This window comes from Lepeophtheirus salmonis, chromosome 1 (genome assembly GCF_016086655.4).
Source record: "Lepeophtheirus salmonis chromosome 1, UVic_Lsal_1.4, whole genome shotgun sequence".
Taxonomy (NCBI): Eukaryota; Metazoa; Arthropoda; class Copepoda; order Siphonostomatoida; family Caligidae; genus Lepeophtheirus; species Lepeophtheirus salmonis.
Window position 1 is genome coordinate 44,727,000 of NC_052131.2, and position 26,840 is coordinate 44,753,839.

The 26,840-nt window shown below is 33.6% G+C and overlaps 4 protein-coding genes across 4 annotated transcripts; 1 reads left to right on the forward strand and 3 right to left on the reverse strand.

Annotated features, from left to right (window-relative positions):
• Positions 1-409: 409 nt before the first annotated feature.
• LOC121131721 (uncharacterized) lies at positions 410-1,864 on the reverse strand. Its single transcript, XM_040727072.2, has 4 exons — positions 1,724-1,864; positions 1,415-1,559; positions 1,100-1,157; positions 410-879 (listed from the first exon to the last, which is right to left on the reverse strand). The coding sequence occupies exons 1-4, from the start codon at positions 1,791-1,793 to the stop codon at positions 739-741; spliced, it is 414 nt and encodes a 137-aa protein (XP_040583006.1). The 5' UTR covers positions 1,794-1,864; the 3' UTR covers positions 410-738.
• Positions 1,865-2,430: 566 nt separating this feature from the next.
• LOC121131673 (serine protease 33) lies at positions 2,431-5,178 on the forward strand. The gene is made up of 6 exons (XM_040727033.2): positions 2,431-3,647; positions 3,709-4,053; positions 4,116-4,267; positions 4,345-4,482; positions 4,555-4,756; positions 4,825-5,178. The coding sequence occupies exons 1-6, from the start codon at positions 3,323-3,325 to the stop codon at positions 5,046-5,048; spliced, it is 1,386 nt and encodes a 461-aa protein (XP_040582967.1). The 5' UTR covers positions 2,431-3,322; the 3' UTR covers positions 5,049-5,178.
• Positions 5,032-7,361, reverse strand: LOC121131619 (calpain-A-like). Its single transcript, XM_040727004.2, has 2 exons — positions 6,407-7,361; positions 5,032-6,355 (listed from the first exon to the last, which is right to left on the reverse strand). The coding sequence occupies exons 1-2, from the start codon at positions 7,234-7,236 to the stop codon at positions 5,518-5,520; spliced, it is 1,668 nt and encodes a 555-aa protein (XP_040582938.1). The 5' UTR covers positions 7,237-7,361; the 3' UTR covers positions 5,032-5,517.
• Positions 7,362-23,151: 15,790 nt separating this feature from the next.
• LOC121131723 (BTB/POZ domain-containing protein 6-B) lies at positions 23,152-25,695 on the reverse strand. The gene is made up of 2 exons (XM_040727073.2): positions 25,305-25,695; positions 23,152-24,476 (listed from the first exon to the last, which is right to left on the reverse strand). Exons 1-2 carry the CDS (start codon positions 25,453-25,455, stop codon positions 23,785-23,787), a joined length of 843 nt encoding a protein of 280 aa, XP_040583007.1. The 5' UTR covers positions 25,456-25,695; the 3' UTR covers positions 23,152-23,784.
• Positions 25,696-26,840: the final 1,145 nt, after the last annotated feature.

Below are 26,840 nucleotides of genomic sequence, written 5' to 3' on the forward strand. Positions count from 1 at the left end.
CATTCTTCACAATTTATATTTCCTTAGTCAAGGCAAAATATAATGTCATAGAATAAATGATTTATGTCATGTTAGAGCAAATATCTATGTGCCGGGAAGTACTTTTTCTTGCTCGTTGAAAGATTCAACATCTTTATGACGGGACAACAAAACAGACATTAATAATATAGAAGTACATCAAGGTTAATACAAATAACCATTTTATGCAGCATCCATTGTACATTTAATACCTTAGAAAACAGCCACATTTTATAATCACCTCTAATTGTTGAGTTTCATATCATATATAACTATATATTCATCCAAGAGCTGGACATCCAATGCTTATTTTCCCGTTGTAACTGTATATTTTTACAAAGAATTAAAAAGGAGACTGATACCAAATTATAAATTATTTAAGATAATTAAGTTAGTGTTGATAGCTGATAGGGACCGATATATTCTAAGAAAAACATTTGTGAATAATTTACTGGAATTACGCTAGGAAGCAATATCAAATAGAGCACATGGATACAAATAAATATAAATACATGAAAGAGAAGAATCTAAAGCATTAATGAGTCTCAAATTTAGCTTAAGGTATTATTAAGTGATAGAAGGGAAATTAATAAATAATAATGCTGTAAACCAAAAAGATGAATTAGTTCAACTCAAAAAAAAAAAACCCTCACTCTATTTCCTTAATTCGTAAATTGGACCAAAAATATGATAAAATTAGGACAAAGGAGAGATTAAATGTCAAGAACTCCTTGTTTGAAGAATTTTTTTGGTGTGAAAAGCTGGATTATTTTGAGGTAAGGAGTAATTAGAAGTCTGTAAGTTTTTATTTTGAAACTTATCAATGGGTTTTTCTTCTTCTTCTTCGTCAATAACAAAACCCTAAGGAAAAGAAAGAATACATTACTAAATAAATATTTAGTTTTAAACATAATTCATAGTGATGAATCATGATTAAACAAGGAGGGACAAAAGTAGGTATGTAATTAATTAAAATTCAAAGTAACTCTTTTTAAAATATATGATATTATATGCACAATATCGTAATACAAATTATACATTCACTCCTTACATAAAAATGATTAATTTTGTAGGTACTTACCTTTTCAATCTTTTCATCGAGCATTTTGAAAAAATTGATTTGACTTGAAGACACGTCCCTGTAAAATAAAATGATGAAATGCAATCAAAACTCAATTTATAGAATATCATAATATTGTACATGACGTGTATGGTCAGTTGATTGATCATCATTAAAAATTAAAAATCATTTATCAAGGTGGTTAGTTACAAAATATGTAAAATTTTAAACATTTTCTCGTAATTATTATTGGGGTAATTTAGAATAAATAATAATAATACACATATTATTATATACTATACCAAAAATAAAGTAAAACAAAACTAAGAGTCCTACGTTTTACTCCGAGCGATTTTCCTTTCCTGATTGAGACGTTGGTGGCGTTGAATTTGTGACTGAGATTCCTCAATGGATGAAGGATTTAATGTTGAGGACTCTCCAGATTCTTGTTTGTGCATCAAAGAAGTGTCTGAGAGAACTCCTATAATAGTATAGAGGACAAGGAAACAAAGTAAATAGTAATTAATTTAATAACGTAGCCTTTAATTGTGAAATGTAGAAACATACTAATATATAAATAAAAATAGCTTCTGCGTATTAGATAAATAAATGTTTGTAGTATCTAGTAAAAGAAAAAATCTTTACCCTTGTTCCGAAATCGAAAAAAGTTATATCCGTAGTTTTGAGCGAAGGAAGAACTTTGTCCACATCCCATTCTGACTCCACAGCCAATATACACATATTTTTTTTAATTTCGAGTAAATTAATACACTTTTGAGAGAAGAGTAGAATCCCTTAGTAGTTACATCTCCGCCCAATTTAGAGATTCATTTTAACATAATTTAATCCAACATTACTCACGTCATAAATCATAATTAGTCCTAAGTACATGTACACACCTATTCACAAAAAAATAATCTAATTAAATGTTTGCCAAACTCTTTTACGGTTTTTCTTTTCTCTTTTCCTTTTCTTCCTTATATAACACTAAGGACAAACAATCAATCTATTTATTATTATCCCCTACCCTGGCTAATTGTATAATTCTGCTACGTAAACCAGAACCACATCCTTTGCCCCTCAGGAATAACGTCATACTGTTATTATTATAGCTAATAACAATTATCTGAGACATCCCTTCTTATTAGAGCCTTATATGTTTATGTGAGCTACTTGTGTAAGTGGGCATCTTAACGCGTACTTTGATTTGTGCCAAAAAAAAATTCCAAATCTTCCTCGTTCTTGAGTACTCATAGACTTTTACAACGCTGACGGGGTAGTAGTAGTATTAATAAATACTAAATAGTAATAACTAATAATATAATAGTAAAATTCGGCAAAACACTAATAGTAGGCCGGCAGACGGGGCGGGAGAAGGGGGACTCCTCTATCATCACAACTCTCTCTAGTTAGCTCTATTTTAATGCTTTAGCTAGCTCCAGCTCTCCTCTTTCCTAAACACAAACACACACATATTTTTCCCTCAACAAAAATAAGTGTTTATATACGCATGCACTTTCTCTTGCTACTGTATAGAATAATTAATAAATTCCTAATAAACATATAAATGATCTTTTCTTCACTGCTTTCACTTCCTTCCTATGTTATAACAATATTTTTATTATTTTATAATCATTTCAAAAACTTGACATTAAAAAAGTAGATTATTATATTCATACTGCTTTATACAATTCGTTAATCAAAATATAGGCTTATAAAATGGCGGGATGGCCCCTCTTTAGTTCATTCACGCATGTTTTTACCACCATTTTACATTAATTATTTAACATCCTTCCCTCAATTAATATTAAGCTCGAGATATTACATTAAATATATCAACGTACGTACGTATGTCAATTTGAATGATGATGGTATTGGGCAAGGTCTTGCAAATTCCTTCAACAGGACTCGAGGGAAAAGAGAAGGAGGATATAATGTGAACTGTTAAGGAAGAAGCATGCCTATGTTTTTGTCATGTTGCCCACCTCTCTATCTGTAGACAAGGCCCACATCAATGACCATGAATACATAATATCTACATGTTTGCATTATGTAGACAAAAATCTATACCTGGACATGTACTACCATAGACCATAGTACATATTATATGTGTATATGACTGAGTAAATGTCCATCCCATGAATAATACTGATACAGACCTCAGGATCTACCGTGACATTAAGGGAAAAAGTGAAATCAAGAAGGGAAAAAAAAGGATGTTATTTTTGAAGTCAAGTTCACAGCATGAATGGTTGCACGAGAATAAAGGCATGGCTCCTGATTTGTGCCGGATCCATGTATCTATCAACCTCTTTAGCACTAGAAATTCAAGACAGTGGCCCTTCTTCCAAAGACACTTCAACTTATGAAACGGAGAACAGACAGTTGGATATCTTAGCCTTTCCTGTTGGACTCTTTTTGGGCTCTGTGGCTGGATCCGTCATATTTACAACGTCTACCACGACAACGACCACAACAACCACCAAAAAACCATTTAATATTTTTGGATCTGGGAGTAGTAGTAGTAGTGATTCCAGTAACAGCCAAATCATTTTAATTCAACCAACTCGTGAGTGGTACTTTTCTTCAACTGTACTTAAATCAAATGATAAATTAACTAATTTAATTAGAGTCTACTACTCGAAGGACCACTAGGACCACAAGAAGAACCACTAGGACTACAAAAAGAACCACTAGAACTACGAAAAGAACCACTAGGACCACACGCAGAACAACTTCGTCCTCGTCCACAACCACTCCTTCATTGATACCCGATAAAGTATTAAGAAACTTTCCTTTTTGTGGAGAGAAAGGAGTGTCCACGCGGATCATCGGTGGGAAGGACATTCGGGAAAATGAATACCCCTGGCTCTGTTCTCTGAGATTCAGAGGATCTCATATTTGTGGAATTACATTGATTTCCGGACCCCCCTCCGAAACCATACTCGTGGGAGCGGCTCATTGCTACGATAAAAGTATAATGCATGGTATGGTACATTTATCCTAGATAATTTTTTTCTTCTTTTCAATTACATAGATGCCGGTCCACGAGACTATTCCATTGTCTGTGGAGAGCATAATTTGAGACGGAAAGATAAATATGAGGTCTCTCTCAAAGTCGTTGAAGTAATTGTACATCCTTTATATCGAAGAGCTTCTACGACAGGCAATGACATTGCCATTTATAAAGTACATATATTACAAAATATATTTAAATCTACGTAGGTCTCACACAAGGGGAAGCTAATTTTCAAATACTTTTGTAGGTTGAGAAGGAGTCCCTTCAAGGGAAAATGAGGCGCAAGAAATTGTATCCCATTTGCCTACCAAACCTGCAAGAGTCATTTATGGATCAAAGTGTCATTGTCAGTGGATGGGGTGTAACACAAACCAGGATTATACGAGTGAGATCAATATTACTATTTTTTATCATCTTTAATGCATTCATTGATTGTTTACTCATTTTCTTGTAACAGGGAACACCAATCAAAGTTCGATCCATTCCCAATGTGGCAAAGCATGTCAAAGTGGATGTTATTTCATGTCAAGATCGAGATGAATTCAAATTTCCAAAAGGACTCGTTTGTGCTGCAGCATCTGGTCGTGACTCATGTCAAGGAGACTCGGGAGGTCCTCTCATGGCACAACAAAGAAACAGCGATAGATACTCATGGATTGGTAATATCCTATTTTCTTCATATTCATGATAATAAATCATGTTAATTTTTTATCATTTTTAACCGAAGGCATTGTTTCTTTTGGTGTTGGGTGTGCACAACCAGGATATCCTGGAGCATATACTCGCACTAGTTGCTTTTTGGACTGGATTGCCTCTCAGTTTGACATGAAGGGGATTTCAACGTCCTTAGGAAGTAGTTCAAGTTGGAGTACAAGTTGTCCTATTGGAGAAAATAATCTGAGTGGAGTATTTTTGAGTGACGAAGATGTTATCATTGTTGAAGATGAGTAATTTATTTATTCGTTCAGCCCTAGATGAACCAGTTAATGATATATATATATACACATACAAATCAGTTAAGATAGGTTAAACCTTTAATAAATGAAACTGTGTTGAAAAGTGAATAAATATAAAGACAGAGGTTACGTGATACTAAATAAATTGAAAAAATAAGGTTATTCTATAGGTGGAATGAACACTGTTTACCTAAATAAGAAAGGTAGAGACTTGAAACTTTCAGAAATACGGCCCTCTGTTCCGTTGGGAATGGGCCACCCCTCGCCTGATAGGTGGATTTCGGTTATGAATTTTTTGGCATGAAGGTTGTATACTTATTAGTTAGTAGTAGTTTGTTTACTAAGACTCAGTATATATATATCTGCACCATCTTGAGACTAGTCATGTTTGTTAGAGTGCTCATACCCTACATACATGTATTACATATTTCTGTTGAAAAAATGAACAAAATATTTTATAATTTTCAAATTTTACAAATCTGAAAATCCTGTCCAGCAAAAACACGAATCATGAATTCTCTTTCAACTCCTGATTCGAACGTTGCAGGTATAAGAACGTAATATCCAGGTGAAAGCTCAAATCGTTTGAAAACGTCTCTATAATTAATATATGTTCCAGAAGAACCAACATCATAGTTTAATGAAAAATGTGAAACATCTAAGCGTCTCCCTGGTTCATCAGAATTAGCTTTGTACATAATAAATGCTATTTGAGTCAGTTTTGACTTTGATCTTCGATATTTTTGAGAAAGTCCTATAATTACTTGACAAACAGTGTCTTGATCATCAGGCTGGTTAATAGTAAGGATATATTGTGGATTAGTGGCAAAAGATATAAGATTGTTTCTGGAGCCTCCTGCTGAAATTCCTGTAATCCATTCACCATAAAGTATTTTGCTTATGGACCCTGAATCTGCACTTCCATCATTGTCAAGGTCAGGCCCTAGGGTACAAATAGTGACGTCTGTAAATTCCTTAAAGAAGTCTTTATAGTAATCCATCCAAAATTCCCCGTCATATCGCTTGTGCAGACCTATTGACCTTTTTGTCTCCTTTGAGATGTTGTCCCACTTTGGATCTCCATCACACCAGTCTCCTTTCCATTCGTTTTCGTCCGCCCATGGGTTCCGAATCCGTAAAAGATAGACTTTTTCTCCATTATAGATAACATTGTATGATCCAGTAACGGTGTAGGCATGGCCCCTTATTAGACCATTTCCTTCAGGTATATTAGAAGCCCTCCACTCGCCTTTCCTTGAACAAGTAATGAAAGACTGATGGACAAAGGAGCGTCTCAAATACCTATTAAATACTTAAAATCAATCATGTTTACATCTGAATAGAACCACTCACTTGTAGATTTGATCAATGTTATCTCTTTTCAATTCATATCTCTCAGCTATTCCTCCGGTTAAATCAATCATTGCCTCTAATGGCATTCCACCCTCTATGGCTTCGTAACTTCCATACATCTTTGCAAAAGCCTTTTCTAGCATTGAAATCCAGAATTCATCCTCAGACAAGGATTTGGCACAGATAAAACTCCCATTTTTTGATGGAAGTCGATCATCAATAAACACTTGGGTCCATTTCCCAAAATGCCATAATCGAACACGGATGACTCCATTATATTCAGGGTCCTCAGGACTCAAAGATTGATTTTGTGGCACTACTTTATAAATAAGATCCCCCCGTTTTGCTAAAGTAGCAGCAGTTGAGAGGAGCCAGCAATCACCAATAGTTCCTTGAATTACATCAGTTCGACTCGTTCCATCCACAAACAATTGTGGATTGGAGGAAGTTTCATGTGGTCGAACCCAATATATGGAGTCATTATCACAAGAAAGCCGCAGTGCCTTTTCAATAGGAAATTCTGCTTCATCCTTAAACGGCCTGTTTACCTTCAATGATGCCATCAATTTTTCTTCGTTAGTTTCTACACCCACATCTCGTTCGTCAACGAAGGAACAGAATCGAGATCCCTCATCCGTTATTCCTCGCTCCTTCGCTGTATCTGATATATTAAAAGGTAACCGAATAAGCTCTGGCTCCTTTAAGGTCTTTTTATTCTTATCTACGGAGGGACTGATTGTGATTTCAATTCTATCAATGCTTGGTGGAAGAAAATAATTCTCTTTGTCATTGTTGTAAATCAAATCTGGATTTGAAGCACCACAGCCCATATTTACAAGGTCTTCATTTTTAATTTTTGATATCTTCCTTAAAGCATTACTCTACACTACATAAGTAATACATTCCTATTAACTTAGAAATATAATATCAAGTATTCTTCAAATTTAGTATGAACATTCTTGGTAGAGAAGGAGAAAAAAAATATATTTACTTCCGTTTAATAATTAATTAATCTATTCTTTTTTGCTCTAACTCTCTTCGCTCCATGGAGCCATTCGTTGTCACAGTAACCATAATAGACCATGAATATTTCATAAAGATTATACACGTTCATGATGTAATTTCTCAAAGTGAATGGATAGTAAAAATGAAAAATCTTCTATCCCAGAACTCCAAAATACTTTTGAGTTAGATATTTTAATTAAGATTAAGGAACAGGGATGGGCACTTGCAACTCAAGTTTATATTTTGAAGACTGTAGAATTGCGACTCTGAAAAATCCCATCCCTACAATTGGAGTATGGATAGAGTTGTATAAAATATGACCTACCGATTTGTAAATTTAGCAAAAATTAACTTGGCAATCCTGACAATTTCAAGAATTTTTGAAAGGAAAGCAGCTCACCGGCCATGACGTTCATATTAGATTGGCCTCAAGCAGCCGTGAGAGGTAGGAAATAAACTCAAACCCCACTCCTTATCTAGACAGGATCTACAGGCTAGAATTAATCATATGACGATCCTCAATCCAGTCCAACACGGGCTTACACTTTTAACTCCCGAGCAAACCCTCGTTATTACTTTTTGTCTTTCTTGAATTAAATAATAATGATTACAGCTTTGGAAAAACAATAACCCTGTTCAGGTTGCAACTATAAAAAGTCTCACAATCGTTCTAGGTCATATTTTATACAGGGCTAAAGCATGAAATCCACAATGCATTTCTAAACCGTTTCTAAGTTTTAAATGTGTTGATAACCAGGTAATTAGGTCCCTCTATACAACTGTTGAACTCATTATCAGTTATAATAAGGGGTTGTTCACAGCATAACAAGATTTAATTCGAGTTAAAAAATAAACTTTGTTCATAAGACTAATAAAGAGCAAGGTTACTAGACATATCCGACATTTAAAAAATATATAAGTACTGTTGGACTATAAAATTATTATTCCGCACGGTGATGTAAAAAATATCACATACACTATTGCTCTGATTAATTTTGGAGATGCTGCAATTTGTACTCAATGTAGCAAAAATGCATCATCACAAACAAGTTGATAGATAATAGGATTTAACAGCAATATCAGTAGTAAGATAAGTCAAACGGATGTTCTAAGCCAGTGTTTCTCAAAGTGGGCGATACTGCATATTTTTTGATGGATTTATGTTTGATCATATATTCAGCCATGGAATTCTAGAAACGGGGAATAATCTTGAAGTTGATGGATTAGAGTAAAAAATTACAACGACCCTTTTTCCCACTTTAACCACCCAATCAATCCTTTTGTATTAAGCTCATGTGCGAATTAAATTTTTGTGGGATTTTTCCAGGTCTCTAGAATTCCAATACTCGAGAATACTGTTACTCTCAAATGCAAAAAGACGAGTTGGAATAAATACTTATAATTTTGTTTTAAGCGTGGAACTACAGAAAAGTAAGATCTAAAAACTGAAACCCAAAACTACACATCAAAACTTCAAGCAAGATTTTAAAGGGCGTCAAGTGATTATAAAACTGTATTAATATATTTTTGCATCAATTAAACTTTAAGTTTTTTCAACTATTTGCACCATAAGACTTTGAGAGTCATGAAATATACACCTGCCTACTGCAGCAACATTTCAATTTCACATAAATTACTCATTTGAAAATTCACAAAGCTAAGTTCCCCTGAAAACTTTATATAAATTTTCATCCAATTACAGCCCTAATTGTTGTAGTTGTACATCATTATATACTTTTCCATAATAAATAATTGCAACTCATTGGTAAGCAAAAAAGAAGTTTTATTCACAGTCGTACGGTACAGTACATCAAATTCTAAATTATCGCAAGGCTGATTACATGATGGTATAACTGTACATATATTAATATTTACCTCACTATCTACCTACTTTAAATAAATCTTAACATATTGATTATAGGTATATTTTTTTAGTCATGCGGATAGCCTGTATATTTTCCACCACTAAATATTTATTGATTGTCTTCAAATATTTATTATTATTATTTTAATTTTACTTAAAGGAACATTTGGAGACTTTGGGAGCACTTCTTTTCCAGATAGAGGTTCTCAAGAAAAACTCTAATACATATTCCAATATTCAACGTTTTGTTGAAATTTTTTTTGCAGGACTATTAAATGTTGAATTTATATGGGCGTGTCGTAAATCATAAGCAAAAAAAGAAACCGTAAATCAACATGTTAACCTTGACAATAATGTTTGAATAATGTTTCGGAGGAGAGCACCTTAGCAGTTATCACGCTTTATTAGATTACCTATAAGCTACAATGAAATATGGGAAATATACACAAATCCCACTCCATATCAAGAAAGGATTTCGATCTTCAATTATACTCTGAATGAAGGTTAATAGAAATACAAGGTTATACCATAACTAAGTTTAATAATTTTGGTAAGAATACAAAAGCGTGCGAAGAGAAGAGAAGAAATACTTATGGTATCATTGATTAAATAATATACATCCTCTTCCATCAAGAACGTTATCATTCCCGCCTTTATTATCCAATATTAATATAATATTAGATGGTGATAGTCGATAGAGAACTGAATAAAATGCCTAAAATAACGTCGCCTTCTGTCTGGATTTCTGAAAATGGAGGCCCAGGAATTTGGAAAATATTTACCAGATTAGAAACAGATGGCTTGTCGGATTTGTCGATATAAATGTGCCTTTAGTCCCCTGTCTAGAATTACACGCATCTTATTATCCTCATCTCATAACAAGAGTATGGATATTCATCTATCAAATCAAGTTACTGATGAATATATCAAGTCAGACTTTAACTTTGATATCACAAAATGCTTAATTTTTTCGTTATACCCTCAAAAATCATAATAAAGCAGGCAACTGATAATCACATCAGTATTTTAAACAATGATACCATAGGTATTCCCCCCCCCCCTTCTCTTTACACATGTTTTTCTCTACAGAATTATTATCAACTTTAAGCATAACGCGTGTACGACTGATATTGACTTCCACCACGCTTTTAATATTGACGTCATAGTTGATGAGTGGTTGCGGTTATTTCAAAATCTGTTTTTCTTTCCTAGTAGTCGGTACGATACATTAAATTGAAAATTCTAGCAATAGTGATGTCATAGACTATAAGTGGTTGCGTCTTTTGTCAAAATATGCCTGTCTTGCTCATCAGTCGGTAAAATACATCCGATTGAAAATTCTAGCCAGCCCGATTACATCATGGTCTAACTTGTTAACAAAAATCCTTTAATTTTATTACTCATTATTACTTGAGACTTTATGAAAGTGATTTTTTGAGTGATAATTAAATAAAAAGTACTCTTAACTCAAAGTGGTTCTTCCAAAGATGAGTTGGACAACACAAGAAGTTAATTTCAAAAATCTACTCTTTTTAAGAAATAAGAAACGTATGAAGTCCTTCTAAGTTCTCGCTAATTGTCTTTGAATTACAATTTGGATTTAAATCCATTACAACTAATTCATCTATTACTATTACTATTACAAGGTTAGGCAACAAGAAAATGGCTGGTTTTTTTTCGGAAAGAGTTTCTAGATGAGTATAGACTGTCTCTCCTCATTTCGATGCTGATATCAAATAAGTTAGATCCTTAGAATCTGTTTCTTTAGTGAGCAAGGACTGACTCACCAAGATAACGAAGAGCTATCTTCCAATATAATACGAGATAGTCCATTCCTGAATTACTCATTCTCATGAAGTTGAGGAAAGGGACCAACATTTTTTCTCATGAGAGTCAAGATAATTTTTATTGAGGAATGATCACTTTCTTGCTCCTTTAATTAAAGACAACAAGAGTCAATATCTAATAAGAATTTATCTTCATAAAATTTATATAAATCTAAATACTGGTATGTTTATCGGAGTCCTCTGATCTCTAATGCAATGGAAAGAAATAACTATGTTTTAACATTTAGTTGTAAATTTTCTAACATTTTTGAATGAGATACTCAGGACTGTTACTTATCACTTCGACTTTTCTTTTTTATATCAATATTTAATAGATACATGATGATGATATCCATATGACCCTTTTAAATATATTTTTGTATTCTGAAATACATTTCAATTTATTACAAATACCGCAATATTGCAATTTGTAAAGATGATATATTATTAAAATAGATAAAAAATATACTGGGTTCAGACAACAGTTGACGTAATCTTAAAGGATACAAGCGGTCTTTAGCCATCCAGTCTGATATCAGCACAAGCGACAGTGAGTCACACCCCTGGCGGATAATGTATATTTTTTAGTTTGCTCGTGCCCTATTCCTGCTGAGTGAACTTCCTTTTTTTAGTAAATTCAGTTATATTCTAAACCTGATTGAAAAGCAGGCAGTGACCCTTCGGATTTGTTGCGGAGTTATCATAGCAGAAAAATGAATATTACACGTGAATTGGTTTATATATTTTTTAGCTGACCCGTTTTTTTTAGAATTGGAAATCTGAAGAATTAATTTCTTTTTTCTTATCTGTTACCATTATTATTTAACTCCATTCAATTATATTCCAAACCTGATTGAATAGTCGTGTGTGCACATGAAAGACGGAGAGTAACCCTGAGGATTTGTCGCAGAGTTATAATAATTGTAAGTCCTTGTTGGATATGTCGATATCGCGCTCTTTATGTAATTCCTACCGGAACATAATTTATAATTAACCAAAGCTGTCATCATTATTCTTTTATTGTGAAAGAGAGAACAATAAGTATAAAATAATCACTAGCACATGAAATGCAAAGATTAAATCTGAGGATTTGTAGTCGAGTTATAGGTCGAGGTTTGGTGGCGATCTTGTCGTAACTTAAAAATTACAAATATTAGTATTATTCCTTTTACATCATCCTAAAAGTCTAATATTCAATGTCAATATTTTAAAAAGTGGAAATTTATACTGATGAAATAAATTTCTTTGGTACATTTGATTGTAAAATTAGTAAACACAACTATTCATAATGATAGAATGAAGTTTCTAAGCTTATTTCTGTTAAGTAAATACTTGAGTTATGACAATTTGGCTCTCACCCCAGGACATCTGAGTCATTCCTGTCAATATCATTACTAAATACGAAGTGGGGGTTTTCTTTATTTTCTATACGTTTGTAATTCCCTAATTCCTTAGTTATTTCATACAAAAACACAAAAACTATATCCTCACTCTGAATCTCCCAACATCTATAACATGTCTTATTTCCCATTCCTCTTCCTCGTTCTGATGACAGGCGTAACTCCAACTAATTACAAGGGATTGGAGGAAGCACTATTGAATAATGTTTTATTTCGTTTGCAGCAAAATATGACTCTAATACATTAGACTTAGTTAATGTTTCTACTTTCTACCTTTGAAAAGTAAAGATATATTAAATGAAGTAGAAATAAATATTGAATAATGAGTAAAATATATTTTGAAATTATATCGCCTGACAAATCAGCTTCGTTTTGTGCTTGCTGTATTTGTGCAAGGACTCCGGTAGCAGGACAGGACACTGCGCTCACGCGTTTCCAATATGGGTCTTTACTTATTTATTAGTTATTCTATATCATTATTTGATAATTCTGTAGAGAAAAATGCGTGCAAGGAGAAAGGGGGGGGGGAGAAAGACTTATGGTATCATTGTTTAAAATACTGATATGATTATCAGCTACCTGCTTTATTATGATTTTTGAGGGTATAACGAAAGTATTTATTAGCCTTCATTAGACGTATTTTATCCGTTACAGTAGATTTGAAAACGTCACACTCCATGAAATCGTATTTTATTATGAGCCATATTCTCAGAATAATAACTAATGAAACGACAAAGTAAAGTATTTTGAAATATTTTTGAAGTTCCAAGTTTAAAAAAGAAGGCTTAAATTAAATATAATCTACATACTAAAAAATAAACCATCATACATTTATGTTAAATATACAAAAGTAAAAAACTGTAATCACATAACTAATAATAACAATACATTATAAATACAGAATATTGAAATAATGGATTGATTCGAATAATATTTTCTTGTTCTGACATAAATTCAGTTAAATATGTCATAATTTTATGTTGCTAAGCACAAGCCTGAAATGGAATTTAATAAAAAAGATAATCACCTCTATTTGCTAATGTGGGAGTTGCAATATACAATTGTGCACATGATAGACATATCTCAAGGGATGAGATATAAATAATTATCAATAATAAAGTAAATGTCAATATCATAAAATTAGACAATAAATATACTAATAAATAAAATGTTAGAATTAAATCCATCGTAAAGATTTAGAGCAAAAGATAATTATGTAGTAATGTCCGGCGATATTACTCCTTATTAAGGGCATCAAAACAGATTTTTTTCTCCGTTATTTATGCTTCTATAACAACATACTATTATTTTGAAGGATGCACACAATTACTAATTATAATGCTACACCCAAAGCAACTATCCCGTTGTTGTGACTATTTAAGCAGTTTTTTTTTGTCTTTTATGAGTTTTTGGAAAACCTTTTCTAGAGATTATCAATCATACTAATCCTTAAGGGATAAAAAAGTAATATTTATTGACTATGTAATATAAGAAAACCTAATGATCATACCCAAGTCTTTAAGTGAAGAAACTAATGGCAGACAAACTAGTTGAGAACCATCCAAAGCTACTATCCCCGTTGTTTTGATCATTGAAGCACTTGTTTTTGCCTTTTAATGAGTTGTGTATCATAATTCTTGATAATTTTAGCTAAAATATAATCATATTCTATGATTAAATTAAAAAAAAAAATGATTACTTACTGTTAGATGGTACAAAATTCAGATTTTTTCATAATTTGTTGTGGATGACTCTAAACATGCTGAAAATTATCTTAACTTCACAATTTACAATGGGGGTATTCCTATAAATGACATCATTACCAACATCCTCCATTAATTTAATGATGGTTCTTCGGGAAGTGAAGAATTTACCCGTGTACTTCTCAATAAATGTTTTGAACGTATGATGATTAGCAATGGATAAGGTTATATTACATGCAATAAACATCTTTGTGAGATCATAGTTAAAGTTTGACTTGATGTATTCATCATTAACTTGATTTTTTAGATGAATATCCATGCTTTTGATATGAGATGAGGATAACGAGTGGTGTGAAATTCTAGACAGGGTACTAAAGGCACATTTATATCGACAAATTCGACATACCATCTGTTTTTCATCCGGTAAGTATCTTCCAAATTCCTGGGCCTCCATTTTCAGAAATCCAGACAGAAGGCGACGTTATTTTAGGCATTTTATTCAGCTCGCTATCGACTGTCAGCATCTAATATTATATTAATATTGAATAAAAAAGGCGGGAAGGATAACGTTCTTAATAGAAGAAGATGTATGTTATTTAATCAATGATGCCATAAGTATTTCTTCCCTTATCCTCGCACGCTTTTGTATTCTTATCAAAATGATCTACCTTGCTTAAATGGAATATCTTTCTTAAAGTGTTTTGAAAGAAAATGAAGAGTTTTTAAAAGTATTTTGGTAGGGAAAATCATCAAAATAATAAAAATGAGTCTAAAAATAGATAATAGAAGTGGTATTTTATTAGTACTTCAATCAAAATAAACATTAAAAACATATAAAAAAGAAATGACAATATCGAAAAGTACAAAGTTGGTCCAAGTCTACAAGTAAGAAGATTTTGATTGAAATTTAGCTTTTTTCTATTAGCTTCTGAATTCTTAGCTGCCATTTTCTTTTTTGTTAAAAATCGGATGTCATCATTTAGTTTAGCAATTAAATTTTTACCCAAGACATTAAACAAAGCGAATGAAATTCATTGAAGAAAAGCTGACAAGGAGTTTCTTTCCTCGGACTTTACTCCCACAACGTCGATAATGTCAGAGTTTAAACTATCCTACATCCTGTCAATGAATATGGCAACAAATGAAGCTCTAGTATTTGCGGTGCCAAGTAAACTGTCTTCCACTTCAGGAGTAGCTGTGATGTAAGAGAACATGGAGTAGGCATAAAGACAGGAGAGGTAGAGAAGGTCGGATAGAGTCGAGAACCCCCCTTTGCTCATTATGTCTATGAACTCTTTCAGGTCTACTTGCTGATTGGTTGGGCTATCGAAGGTTATTTTGTCCACTCTGATGACCATTAACTCTTGGCATGATGTACAGCTGATCTTCTTGTTAAAAGAAAAACCAATATACCCGGCAACAAAGAAGAGAGCATTATTCTCTCCCTTGGAAGCTAGTTCTTGGAGGTCATCTGGTTGCCAGTTAGTCAAAATGAGCTCAGCTTTTACCGGGTCTTCATCTAGCAGAGCTTTAATTTCTGAAGTAGTCATGCCTGAAAAATTAAAAAAGTAAAATATTGTAATGATATTATCATATTGTAAAAATAAATAGTACCTAAGTAAAGAAGCTTACTATTAACAAATATCTTATTTACCTGAGAATTTGGCGAGACTCAGATACGAATATTTTTCTCTGCTTCCAGGATCTGTTTCACACTGATTTAGTAAATACCTTAACTTAGTTGTCTGTACCAACCGAACCTTCTTTCGATGAGATCAGACCGGAACATGCCGAGGAGTACATAGGAGAAGTCTTCATCTAGGAGAAGATACTCTGCCAGTGCAAGGCACGTCTGCTTTGTTGCTAGGAATATTTTGCTGTGAGGCCCGGTGCTTTACTGTTTTGCCACTCAATGAAAAAGTCGACAAAATCTCTCAAGAAAGAGAGGCAAAGTTTGTTCTTCTCAGGGATTTGTTCCAAAAGCTCATCTCTCTTTGCTTAGCCAACTCCAGGTGTCTTGACGTTTAGGATATTCCACATAGTTCTGACAAACTCTGAAAATTCGGCTGTGTCTTTAAACTCCGGTCTGTTGTCTTCTTTGGAGTAGTACTTAAGTGATCCAATTGATGATTCGTGAAACACAGCATGTTATTGTAGTTAATTGAACTGCTGAGCCCTACGTGACGTGGTCGCAGCTTGAGTTGGCGTTGATGATGCTTTAAGAGTTGAGAGGTAGTTGGGAGAGTTTAGCCATAGGGATGGTACTACATCTGGTTTGAGGTACTTGTAAAAGAAGGACAGTTATAAGCATACACATCCAAAGTGAGCAGCTGTCTTACCTCTTCTTTAGAGCCTTGCCAAGGGGTTGACTTCTGTTAGACTCACAGATGAAGTCAGAGTCGTTGAAATTCAGGGAACACAGCTTTGTACTTTTGGATGGTGCCTAATCTATCTTCATCAGATCTGTATCTCTTGGAATGACTTTCAACCAGGCGGGATCAAGTCTGGGGTTTCTCTCTTAGTTTGGCCACAGATGGAACGTAACACCAGACTATTGTGACTCGTTGTCATAGCCTGATCTACACCCTGGAGTACAACACTTAGTTGGCATGATTGGAATTACAAAACACAATAAAGATGGCGTCCACAAAGACACTAATAGTTATTAGTTATTACTTATTATCTTACCAAACAAGTTGCATTATTATTATTTTTTTTAATAGACCCATGTTGCACTCTTATTTGAATTTATGCTTGCGCATGCCCGGTCCTGCTTACAGGAGTCCTTGATTTGTGATTTTGTGATACTAGGACTAAAGGACTCTAGGGAAATAGCAGTCACGGGGAAAATAAACAATTCAATATAAAACTCAGGGAAGAATATTTTCCAAACGAAGTCGCCCTTATTCTTCTCTTTTCACTAGGGGAAGACTCACATTACCCGGTAGTTTCCTCCCATTCTCCATTCTCCAAGAGCTTTCTTATGAACGAAATGAAGAGTAGCTGCCAATGAGGATTTTGAGGGATTACTTTTTCCAATTTACAGTAATAGATCGTGTTTCCACCTTTCCAGATGAATACCTTCTCGTTTTAGAAGCGAAAGAAGGAGAGTCACCCGTGTTGATTTGGTGATGAATCTCTGATGGAATTGGGGATATTTCGAATGACTGTTCAGGTGAGTGTTATATTATGTGTACCTAGTGTAGATAAGTAATATGATATACTATCCAAAATCTCATCACGATCTCAACTGTGATAATTTAAATGATTTAATTGCTGCTCCCCAGTAAGAGGTAAGATCAACACTAAAAGGACTTAAAGGAGAATAACTTAATCAAACCTATCGTAAATAATTATTAACAGTAACAGCCGATATAAAAAATAAAGTACAAAGAACTTAGAGTAGGAGTGTAAGAACAGGTTGAAGAAAAAACATCCTCCCCCCACCCCCCTCCATTAACTCCTTGGCCAGGCCAAAGTGGATTAATTTGTCTTGGCCTCTTTTTACCATCGATGAGGACTAACCAAATACAAGTTCCAACTCTACAGATTGACTTCCTCAGTATTCATTTGGGTTTGTGTGTGTCAAATGATTTACACCACACAGGTATCCTGTCACAAATGGACTCTTTGGAAGAGTTGGGTTTAGACTTGAGAAGTCCGTCTTATAGGTAAGGGTGATAATTTTGGTAATAATAGAAAAGCGTGCGAGGAGAAGGGAAGAAATACTTATGGCATCATTGATTAAATAATATACATCTTCTTCTATCAAGCAAGAACGTTATCATTCCTGCCTTTATTATTCAATATTAATATAATATTAGATGGTGATAGTCGATAGATAACTGAATAAAATGACTAAAATAACGTCGCCTTCTGTCTGGATTTATGAAAATGGAGGCCCAGGAATTTGGGAATTACCTACCGGATGAGAAACAGATAGTTTGTCGGATTTGTCGAAATAAATGTGCCTTTAGTCTCCTATCTAGAATTACACACCACTCATTATCCTCATCTCATATCAAGAGCAGGGATAGTCATCTAAAAAATCAAGTTAATGATGAATACATCAAGTCAGACTTTAACTCTGATCTCACAAAGATGCTTATTGCATGTATATACCCTTATTCATTGCTAATCATCTACGTTCGTAAAATTTATGGAGAAATACACGGGTAAACCTTTCCCTTCCCGAGGAGCCATCATTAAATTAATGGAAGGTGTTGGTACTGATGTCATTTATAGAAATACATATAAAAATGTTTTGAGTCATCCACACCAAATTACGATCAAGTTATCAGTAAAAAGTATAAAATATTTACTAATTTCGAAATGGAACTCTGAATTTTGTACTATTTAACAGTAAGTATTCGATTTTTTTTAAATCTAACCCTAAAATATGATTCTATTTTAGCTAAACATATCAAGAATTATGATACACAACTCATTAAATAGTAAAAACAACTGCTTAAATGGTCACAACAACGGGGGTAGTAGCTTTGGAGGGTTTGCAACTAGTTTGTCTGAGACTAGTTTCTTCACTTAAAGACTTGGGTATGATAATTAGGTTTTCCAATATTACAAAGTCAATAAATATTACTTTTTTATCACTTAAGGCTTAGCTATGGTTGATAGGCTCCAAGAAATGGTGTTCAGAAAACTCATAAAAGGCAAAAACAACTACTTAAATGGTCACAACAACGGGGGTAGTTACATTGGGTGTAGCATTATAATTAGCAATTGTGTAAATCCTTCATGATAATAGTATGTTGTTATATAAGCATAAATAACGGGGAAAATATTTTTTTGATGCTCTTAATAAGGAGTAATATCGCCGGACATTACTACATAATTAGCTTTTGCTCTAAATCTTTAAGATGGATTTATTTCTAACATTTTTTGATTAGTATATTTATTGTCTAATTTTATGATTTTGACATTTACTTTATTATTAATAATTAGATCTCATCGGTAGAGATATATCTATCCTGTGCACAATTGTATATAGCAACTTCCACATGAAGAAGAGGGGGGATTATCTTTTTGATTAAACTCCACGTCTCGCTTGTGTTTTGCAACCTAAAGTTATGACATATTTAACTGGATTCCGGTGTCAGAACAAGAAAATATTATTTGGATCAATCTATAATTTCAATATTCTTTATATATAATTTATTGTTATTAGTCATATGATTCCAATTGTTTAATTTTGTATATTTAACATAAATGTATGATGGTATATTTTTTATTATGTAGATTATATTTAATTTAAGCCTTCTTTTTTAAACTTGGACCTTCAAATATATTTCGAAATACTCTACTTTGTCGTTTCATTAGCTATTATTCTGAGAATAAGGTTCATAATGAATTACAATTTTATGGAGTGTGACGTTTTCAAATCTACTGTAACGGATAAAATATGTCTAAGTCAATTACACGTAGTATATCTTCATTAAACATTTTGCTAATAAATACTTTCGTTATACCCTCAAAAATCATAATAAAGCAGGCAGATGATAATCACATCAGTATTTTAAACAATGATACCATATGTATTTTTCCCCCTTCTCCTTGCACGCGTTTTTCTCTACAATATTATCAACTTTACCTATAGGATACGGATGGGACGAGATAAAAGGAGTTCAGCCTGGATTTTGCCACAAGACAAAGGTGAAGAGCGGTAGGTGAAGATCAATTTATCGAGAATGATTCCGGGCCCTTTTTCATTAACTCTTTGATGATTCTCACTCCCTTTCTGCCTTGTCATTTGATTGCGGGTGGTAGGGAGAGAGAAGGATATATCCAACCCCATTTAGACAATTTTGAGGTGAAGGTTTGACTGGAAAAGTAAGGACTATTGTCTGAATAAAACTTCTCGGGAAATCTGAACCCGAAAAACAACCCCAACAGTTGTTGAAAAATTTGAGCAGATGAGGTGTTAGGCATTTATGTAGCCTCTATCCACTTGGATCCCTAATCCAAAGTCAGAATATTTTGTTTGCCACTTGAAGGTAGCCAATGTGTACATGTTGCCAAGCATCACAAGGAGGAAACGACAAGAATTCGGAAGAAGGAGACGAAGCAGGTGTTTGGAACGTGCTACATGTGGCAACGAAGTTATTGATATTGTCATCAATACAAGACCATCAGATCTTGTTGCGTGCAACAGCCTTTACTTTTACCACATCACGATGAGACAAGTACGGAGAAATAATGGTACCACTAGACGAATGCTTCAAAATAGCAGCGTCCAGAGCAAGACGGAGAGGTTCATCGGCCTTGACTGCTTTTTGGAGTTCACCTGAAGTAGAATCAGAGGAGGAGATCTATAAACACATCGTTTCATCCATGGGATCCTTGTTGTCAACAGGATTGTCCAAAGGACCGCACGAAAGAGCATTGGCATGGAGGGTCTGGGATCCCTTCACTTAAAATAATTTGAAATCGAACGTGATTTTTTTGGGCCCCTCTCGACCAACTCCATCTCCAAGACTACCTTCTGGAGTTCACTCAGATTCAGACACAGAAGTCGACGAGCCATTCTCTACAGCCAATGTTATTTATGGGTACCTCGTGGTGAAAAGTAATATGATATAATAATCCCATTCTCGTCGCAATTAGCCTCCTCCCCCCTTTTACTCAACCATGTTAATTTGAATGATTTAATTGATATTCCTGAGTAGGAGGGAAGAACAACACTAAATAGAACTAAAGGAAAATAACATAATAAAACATATCGTACCCAATTATTAACGGTAAAAGCAGATATAAAAAGAATATAGAACAAAAAACATAGAGTAGGAGGGTAGGAACAGGTCGAAGACACAAAAGTGAGATGAAACAAAGATAAGACTTTAAAATGTGTTTTATGTAATCATTAACTCTCTCAATCGAAATGGATACTGAATGGAAACTTTCTCTTGTAGTAGCTTCCGGGTGGTGTAAATAACCGTGTTAGGATCTCCTATTAGGAGTCCCTTGAAACTTTGTATGAGGGGCCTTTCAGAATTCTGGAAAAACATGAAGACTACTTCGTTCTGGGTATACAAAGGAAACCTACAAAGCAGTTAATTAATCGACTAAAAGCTGGATTTACCATGTTAATTTTCGGTTTCTTTTTATTTAACATATTAGTGGATATCATTTTGAGCATCTTTGCTATCACACTATAGATTTGTAGTCAAGGAAGGCGATATAACTATAGATGTATAGTCTATAGCTATCCTTGATTGTAGTTTTATGAGAGTTATAGAAAATCTGACCTGCCGGTATGCTAAACAAAAGAAACCGAAAAATAACGTGGTAACCTTAACAACTTGATAAATATTTTGGAGAAGAGCAGGTTAGCTGTCTTGACGTTTTATTCAATGAGCTGCAATCAGCTATGAGATGACGAAGAAGAAAATAATAATAAATTCCACTGGTGTCTAGTAAGGATATATAGTCAGGAATTATTCTGATGTTGATCCTCAATTCTACTTTGAGTCCAAAAAGGACTTTCACTTATAACTCATCAACAGATCCTCAGTGTTACTAGCACCAAAAAAAAATAATAATAATAATAACGAGCTACCTACACTTCAAGCTTTATTATAGACCTCTGACTTGGACTGTCAAAAAAGAAAGGAAAAATTTGAAAACAATAACAAAAGCAAACATATTATAGCTTAGCCTTCTGTATTTTCCTTGTTTTCAACTGTTGATAATAGCTGTAGATTTATTTGAAATCTTTTTTCAAAAAAATTCCAAAAACCCCCTCTTTCCCCCCCCCCAAAAAAAAATCCTGTGGGTGCCACTGATATTAGTCATTTGTAGCTTGACGTTTAGCCTCTGGAACCTTTGGGTAGGTTGGACTATAGATTTTTCCGACCAGCAATTTTAACAAATATCAGCTGGTTCATCACTTTGTTGTTAATTTTTTTTTTAACTCTACATATAAAATGTCATATTTCTTACTAAAACAAAAGTGTTCTTCCCTATTCTAGGGCTTTCAAGTCTCACACAATTTAGGCTATCAAACTCAAGTAAATCTACCCTTTCTCACACTTCTATGCCCCTGATTGAATTTTGAACACATTTTTTTTAAAACAATAAAAAAAAAACACTTTAAATTTGATGTAGGAACCTAATTTTTTTTAGAAACTAACACTGATCGCATGGCTTGAGGGTTCTGCCATTTCTGTGGCAAGCTGTTATACAAATTGTGAGGTAGCACGTCATTAACTTGATTGTTTCATTATGAGCGAAAATATTTATTGTAATTTTGTACAATAAACTTCTAAATTTCAATTAATTACATTGAATCAATTTGGATTCACTAAGTATGTGGGACAAGGAAGAATTAAGTATTATATATGTGTTTTGTCAAATTTTTTGTAGTATTGAAAGTAGATTTAATGTTGCGAGTTACAGAATTCAATAGATGCAGGATCTTCAGGATCAAAATAAGCCAAACTAAATATATAAATACTTTTTAAGAATTTCTTACAATACTATGTCTACTGGTGGATAATTATTTATTAATCATTAAATGTCAATTATTTTATTATAATATTTTATATTTTTAATAAAAAAACAACTAACTAGCTTAAAAAATCAACAGTTCCTATTTCCTTATTTTCATCACTAAACAAATAAATACATATTACTTAGGTATGTACAAATTTAGCTAAAAACAAGAAACACATTCCAACGAAAAACAGATAACATCCGTGCCATATTCTACATAGGTGGCTATAAGCTATGTTATATGTAATACAAAGAATGTAATTTAAGACCGACACAAGTGAAGCAAAACTTTTTAATCTTCCCACACAGGCTCGTAATGCAAATCTCAAAGTACCGTAATAGTGTAGTGTATAGAGAGTTCATGTCATACCTTAACAATAACCACGCAACTTACTTCGTTAGTAACTAAGTAAAATAAATACCTGTCTACAAGATAACATTGAATCTACATAAAAAAATAGTTTTATGAGATGATTGAATTGATACATAAACAATATAACATACATAATTAATTGATTAGCAGTATTAGTAAAGTCAAAACTTATTGAGGCATCATAGTGTTTGAAAGTAAATATAAGGGAGCTGACCATCCTCCACACAAGTATCATCACTATCAATTCCTAGACTATCCTCAAAAATCCATTCAACCTCTCCTACAGTAATTTTGTCTCGTCCATTGAGTCCACAAAGGATGTATTGGCTCTCTTCCTCCTCAGCCTCGACAACATTGTACAAAACAGAGGCAGAGTATAACAAGTTGGAAGAAATTAAAAGAGGGTCATCAAAGAACTGCATGGAGATATCGTATTTAAAGTTCTGAGTCGGAGTCACTTCAAATTCATGTTCTCCTAGTCTTGTTGTGGTAGGATCCAGGGCGTCCAAATACATTTTCCCAGAAAACTGAGAGCCTTTGAGAGACATAGAAAAAAAGAGACCATAGCCATAGATTTTCACTTCTTTATTGACTTTAAAACGAATGGAATGGCGGTTTACAGACGTATTAACGAGGATCTTGGAACCAAAACGACCCACAACTTGCAGAGAATGTTTTCGAGTGTAGTGAATGGAATCCTTACTTTTGTTTTTGGCAATTTTTTTGAAGGATATCCAGGACTTCGCTGTCTTTAAGTGATCCAGATGGAACAACTTCATTTACGAATTGCGATGGACTGAGACGAGAAAAACAAACCAAATCAAAAACAGAACCAAGAATCTCTCTTAGAGCACTCCCTGATAAGTCTCGATTCTTTTTCTTGAGCACAGCAGCCGCAGCCCAACGCATCGCCGCTTGGAAAACAAGGATTTCTTTACAGTTGAGATCATCCGAGGAAAGTAATTCTCTCAATGATTCAAGGTCCAATTCAACGATAGACTCGGAGGAAAGGACTTCATCAGCATTAAAAAGAAGGGATTTTTTAAGAAAAGGTACAAAGTCTGCAACTAAATAGCGTCGAGTCTGAGAGAAAAGAAGACATGCATTCGGATTATTCATGTTTGCTTTTATAAAGGTGATGCATCTTTCTTTAAGAAAAGGAATCCCATACTTTTCTGCACAGTAGAGTGTCGATGCTACGTTTTCGGGATTCAAATGTATTTCATCTGTATAGATATAAGTAAGCATGACCCTAAAGGCTGAGGGGCTAATGTCTGGTATTTCTATGAAGGACTTCCTTGACTCACAGTAATCTCCCGTGAGCATACTACAAAAGACTGGACTTGCAGAGCAGAGCATTAACTTGTGTGCAGGAAATATTTCTTGAGAGTCTGAAGGCAATTCAAAATTTCCCTGTTGAAAAGGCAGTACACAAAAGAAAAAAAGAGTTGCCGAAATTAAGTAAGTATGACTGTCGGTAGAATTATCCGTTAAGAGAGGGGGGTCATTTTTTCAAAATAAATATCCATATAATTGTTCTGATGGAGTCACACAGATTAAGTGTAAGTAAACATTATAGAATTACAGTTACTCCATCTGACCTACGAATTGTCTTTCAAGATCATATACATAATGTTTATTTCCTTTTCCAGGGGCGACCGAAAATCGAGCCTACAGTACGGTGCTACCTCTCTAACACAAAAATACCCTATGTATTGGTCATTTTATTATTTATATGAATAAATTTTGTGTATTATAGAAATACAAATGTACAGCTACACTTTTAATAAAATATTAAGAAGCAATATTATATACATTATCGAATAAAATACTATGTCATATTTTAATATTAATAGGACTAATGATAGTCTGGGTGTACTTAAAAGATAAATAGCAGTTGGTATGATTACGTATAAGATATTTTCGGGCGTTTTTTCTATTTCTTTTTGGATGAAAAGGTTACGTAATTTCATGACATTAACGACGTGACAGACATTGAGTTCAAGAGAATAATTTCTCCCAAGCGCGTTGCCCACTGAGCTACGTCGCTTCATCCCCCCCGCCAAACTTTCCAACTGATATCCCATTTATTCGAACACAATTAATCCAGAGGAGAGGAGTACACACTCTATGGACGCGTATGGGATCAAAATATGTATTTTATGAATATACATACATATAATTTTGGATACTGACTTTTCAACAATGGCAACATCTACCCAGGATTTCCTCATCTCCAACTAGAAAGGTCACATCTGATAAAAATCCACTCCTTAGGAGCTCCTTATTCCTTGCACAAACTGAGATATGCATTTGTTCTTGAGAGTCATTATATACATTGGGATGAAGCCCTTCACCAACTTCCTCCATACTTGGAACTAAGAAAATAAGTTAAAACAAATTTGATTAATCCCATAACATTCAACAACTAACGCAAAGTATAAGATAATATATACATAATATGTGAGTATATATTATTGTGTACCTGTCTACAGCCTAGTATTATGTATGTTTAAATAATGACAAAAAAGGCAAGTAAAAAAGAGGAATATACACATACTCATGTTCACCGCTACGAGAGGGTGTTGGGGTGTGTAACATTTATAACCGGAAAAAACATCCTTCCACATTAAAAAAAAAAAAGTCACTCAAAACAAATAAAAAAAAAAACTCAAATCGTAAAAGTTCTAGCCCATGAAGTATTCGATATGGTTCTTTTCTTCATTTGAAATTAGAAGACATTGACGATGAAGCATACAGGGTGGAGTTAAAGTATGGATATAATCAAAAATAAAGGAATAAAAAATACAAATGTTTGTGAAACATTTTACGATATGGTAAAAATTTATGTAGTCCAAGTTTGATATATGCTTGATAAATGCCAATTATTTTATAACTTATTGAAATGATTCTATACAGCAGACCCTTTTTGTTTTTGGCTCATATATATACTTCTAGCAGGATTGACTTACGATAGACTATCCAAACTTTAACACAACAAAGCCTGCATATGTCTGCTATTGTTTAAATCTATTTAAAGGTTATGTCAGTCAATAAGCTCGGTTATTGCAAAATAACAAAATTTAATTAAACATCAAATCATTTTTGGTTAGAGGGTAAATAGTACTGAAGGTGAATCTCGAGGGGATCTTATAACTGATGCAAATAACGTATTGTATCTGCAGTTAACATATAAACTTCCATTCATGGCATTGCACATGAGATTGGTGTTCAAATTTATGAAAACAACAACTTGTAGAAGATTTCTATAAATCGTAGGAAGAGAATGTTTTGAAAAGAGTTTAACGCTATATTAATAACTCTATAATGAAAACAGTATTGGATTTTGCTTTTCATTGAACTATGTTTATCACTTTTCTTGCAGCTTCGAACTGTTTTTAATCATTGGACCATCACGCAAGGACCTCATGTCGATTTTATCTACTTTCCACAGGATAAAACAATCTAAAAATAGGAGAGATAAAAACAGATAAGTAATTCTAAAGCAAAAACACATTTCATATGGTACGGACGAATATTGACTACTTCAACGAGGGAGGATTCTTCTTAGATAGCATCCTTGTTGAGAGGAGAATGTGATGATTCACTATTCTTCCAAGTGTAATAGAGTGACTGAATGTTTATATTATTTGAACTCGTAATTCCAAGTTGTTATTACTTATTTCAATGGAAACGTATAGTAACATAATTTTTGTTCGAGTAAGTTTGAATTATACTTCACATACTACCGGAAC

What these genes read in the sequence shown, in the direction of transcription:
- LOC121131619 (XM_040727004.2), bottom strand. Translation starts at nt 7,236, where the DNA reads ATGGGCTGTGGTGCTTCAAATCCAGATTTGATTTACAACAATGACAAA. An exon ending in AACATTGATCAAATCTACAA is followed by an intron (nt 6,356 to 6,406) that starts GTGAGTGGTTCT and finishes AGTATTTAATAG; the next exon opens with GTATTTGAGACGCTCCTTTG.
- LOC121131723 (XM_040727073.2), bottom strand. Translation starts at nt 25,455, where the DNA reads ATGGAGGAAGTTGGTGAAGGGCTTCATCCCAATGTATATAATGACTCT. An exon ending in TGGAGATGAGGAAATCCTGG is followed by an intron (nt 24,477 to 25,304) that starts GTAGATGTTGCC and finishes AATTGCCTTCAG; the next exon opens with ACTCTCAAGAAATATTTCCT.
- LOC121131721 (XM_040727072.2), bottom strand. Translation starts at nt 1,793, where the DNA reads ATGGGATGTGGACAAAGTTCTTCCTTCGCTCAAAACTACGGATATAAC. An exon ending in TTTTCGATTTCGGAACAAGG is followed by an intron (nt 1,560 to 1,723) that starts GTAAAGATTTTT and finishes ATACTATTATAG; the next exon opens with GAGTTCTCTCAGACACTTCT. An exon ending in AAAATCGCTCGGAGTAAAAC is followed by an intron (nt 1,158 to 1,414) that starts GTAGGACTCTTA and finishes TTTATTTTACAG; the next exon opens with GGACGTGTCTTCAAGTCAAA.
- LOC121131673 (XM_040727033.2), top strand. Translation starts at nt 3,323, where the DNA reads ATGAATGGTTGCACGAGAATAAAGGCATGGCTCCTGATTTGTGCCGGA. An exon ending in CATTTTAATTCAACCAACTC is followed by an intron (nt 3,648 to 3,708) that starts GTGAGTGGTACT and finishes TAATTTAATTAG; the next exon opens with AGTCTACTACTCGAAGGACC. An exon ending in GGCTCATTGCTACGATAAAA is followed by an intron (nt 4,054 to 4,115) that starts GTATAATGCATG and finishes TCAATTACATAG; the next exon opens with ATGCCGGTCCACGAGACTAT.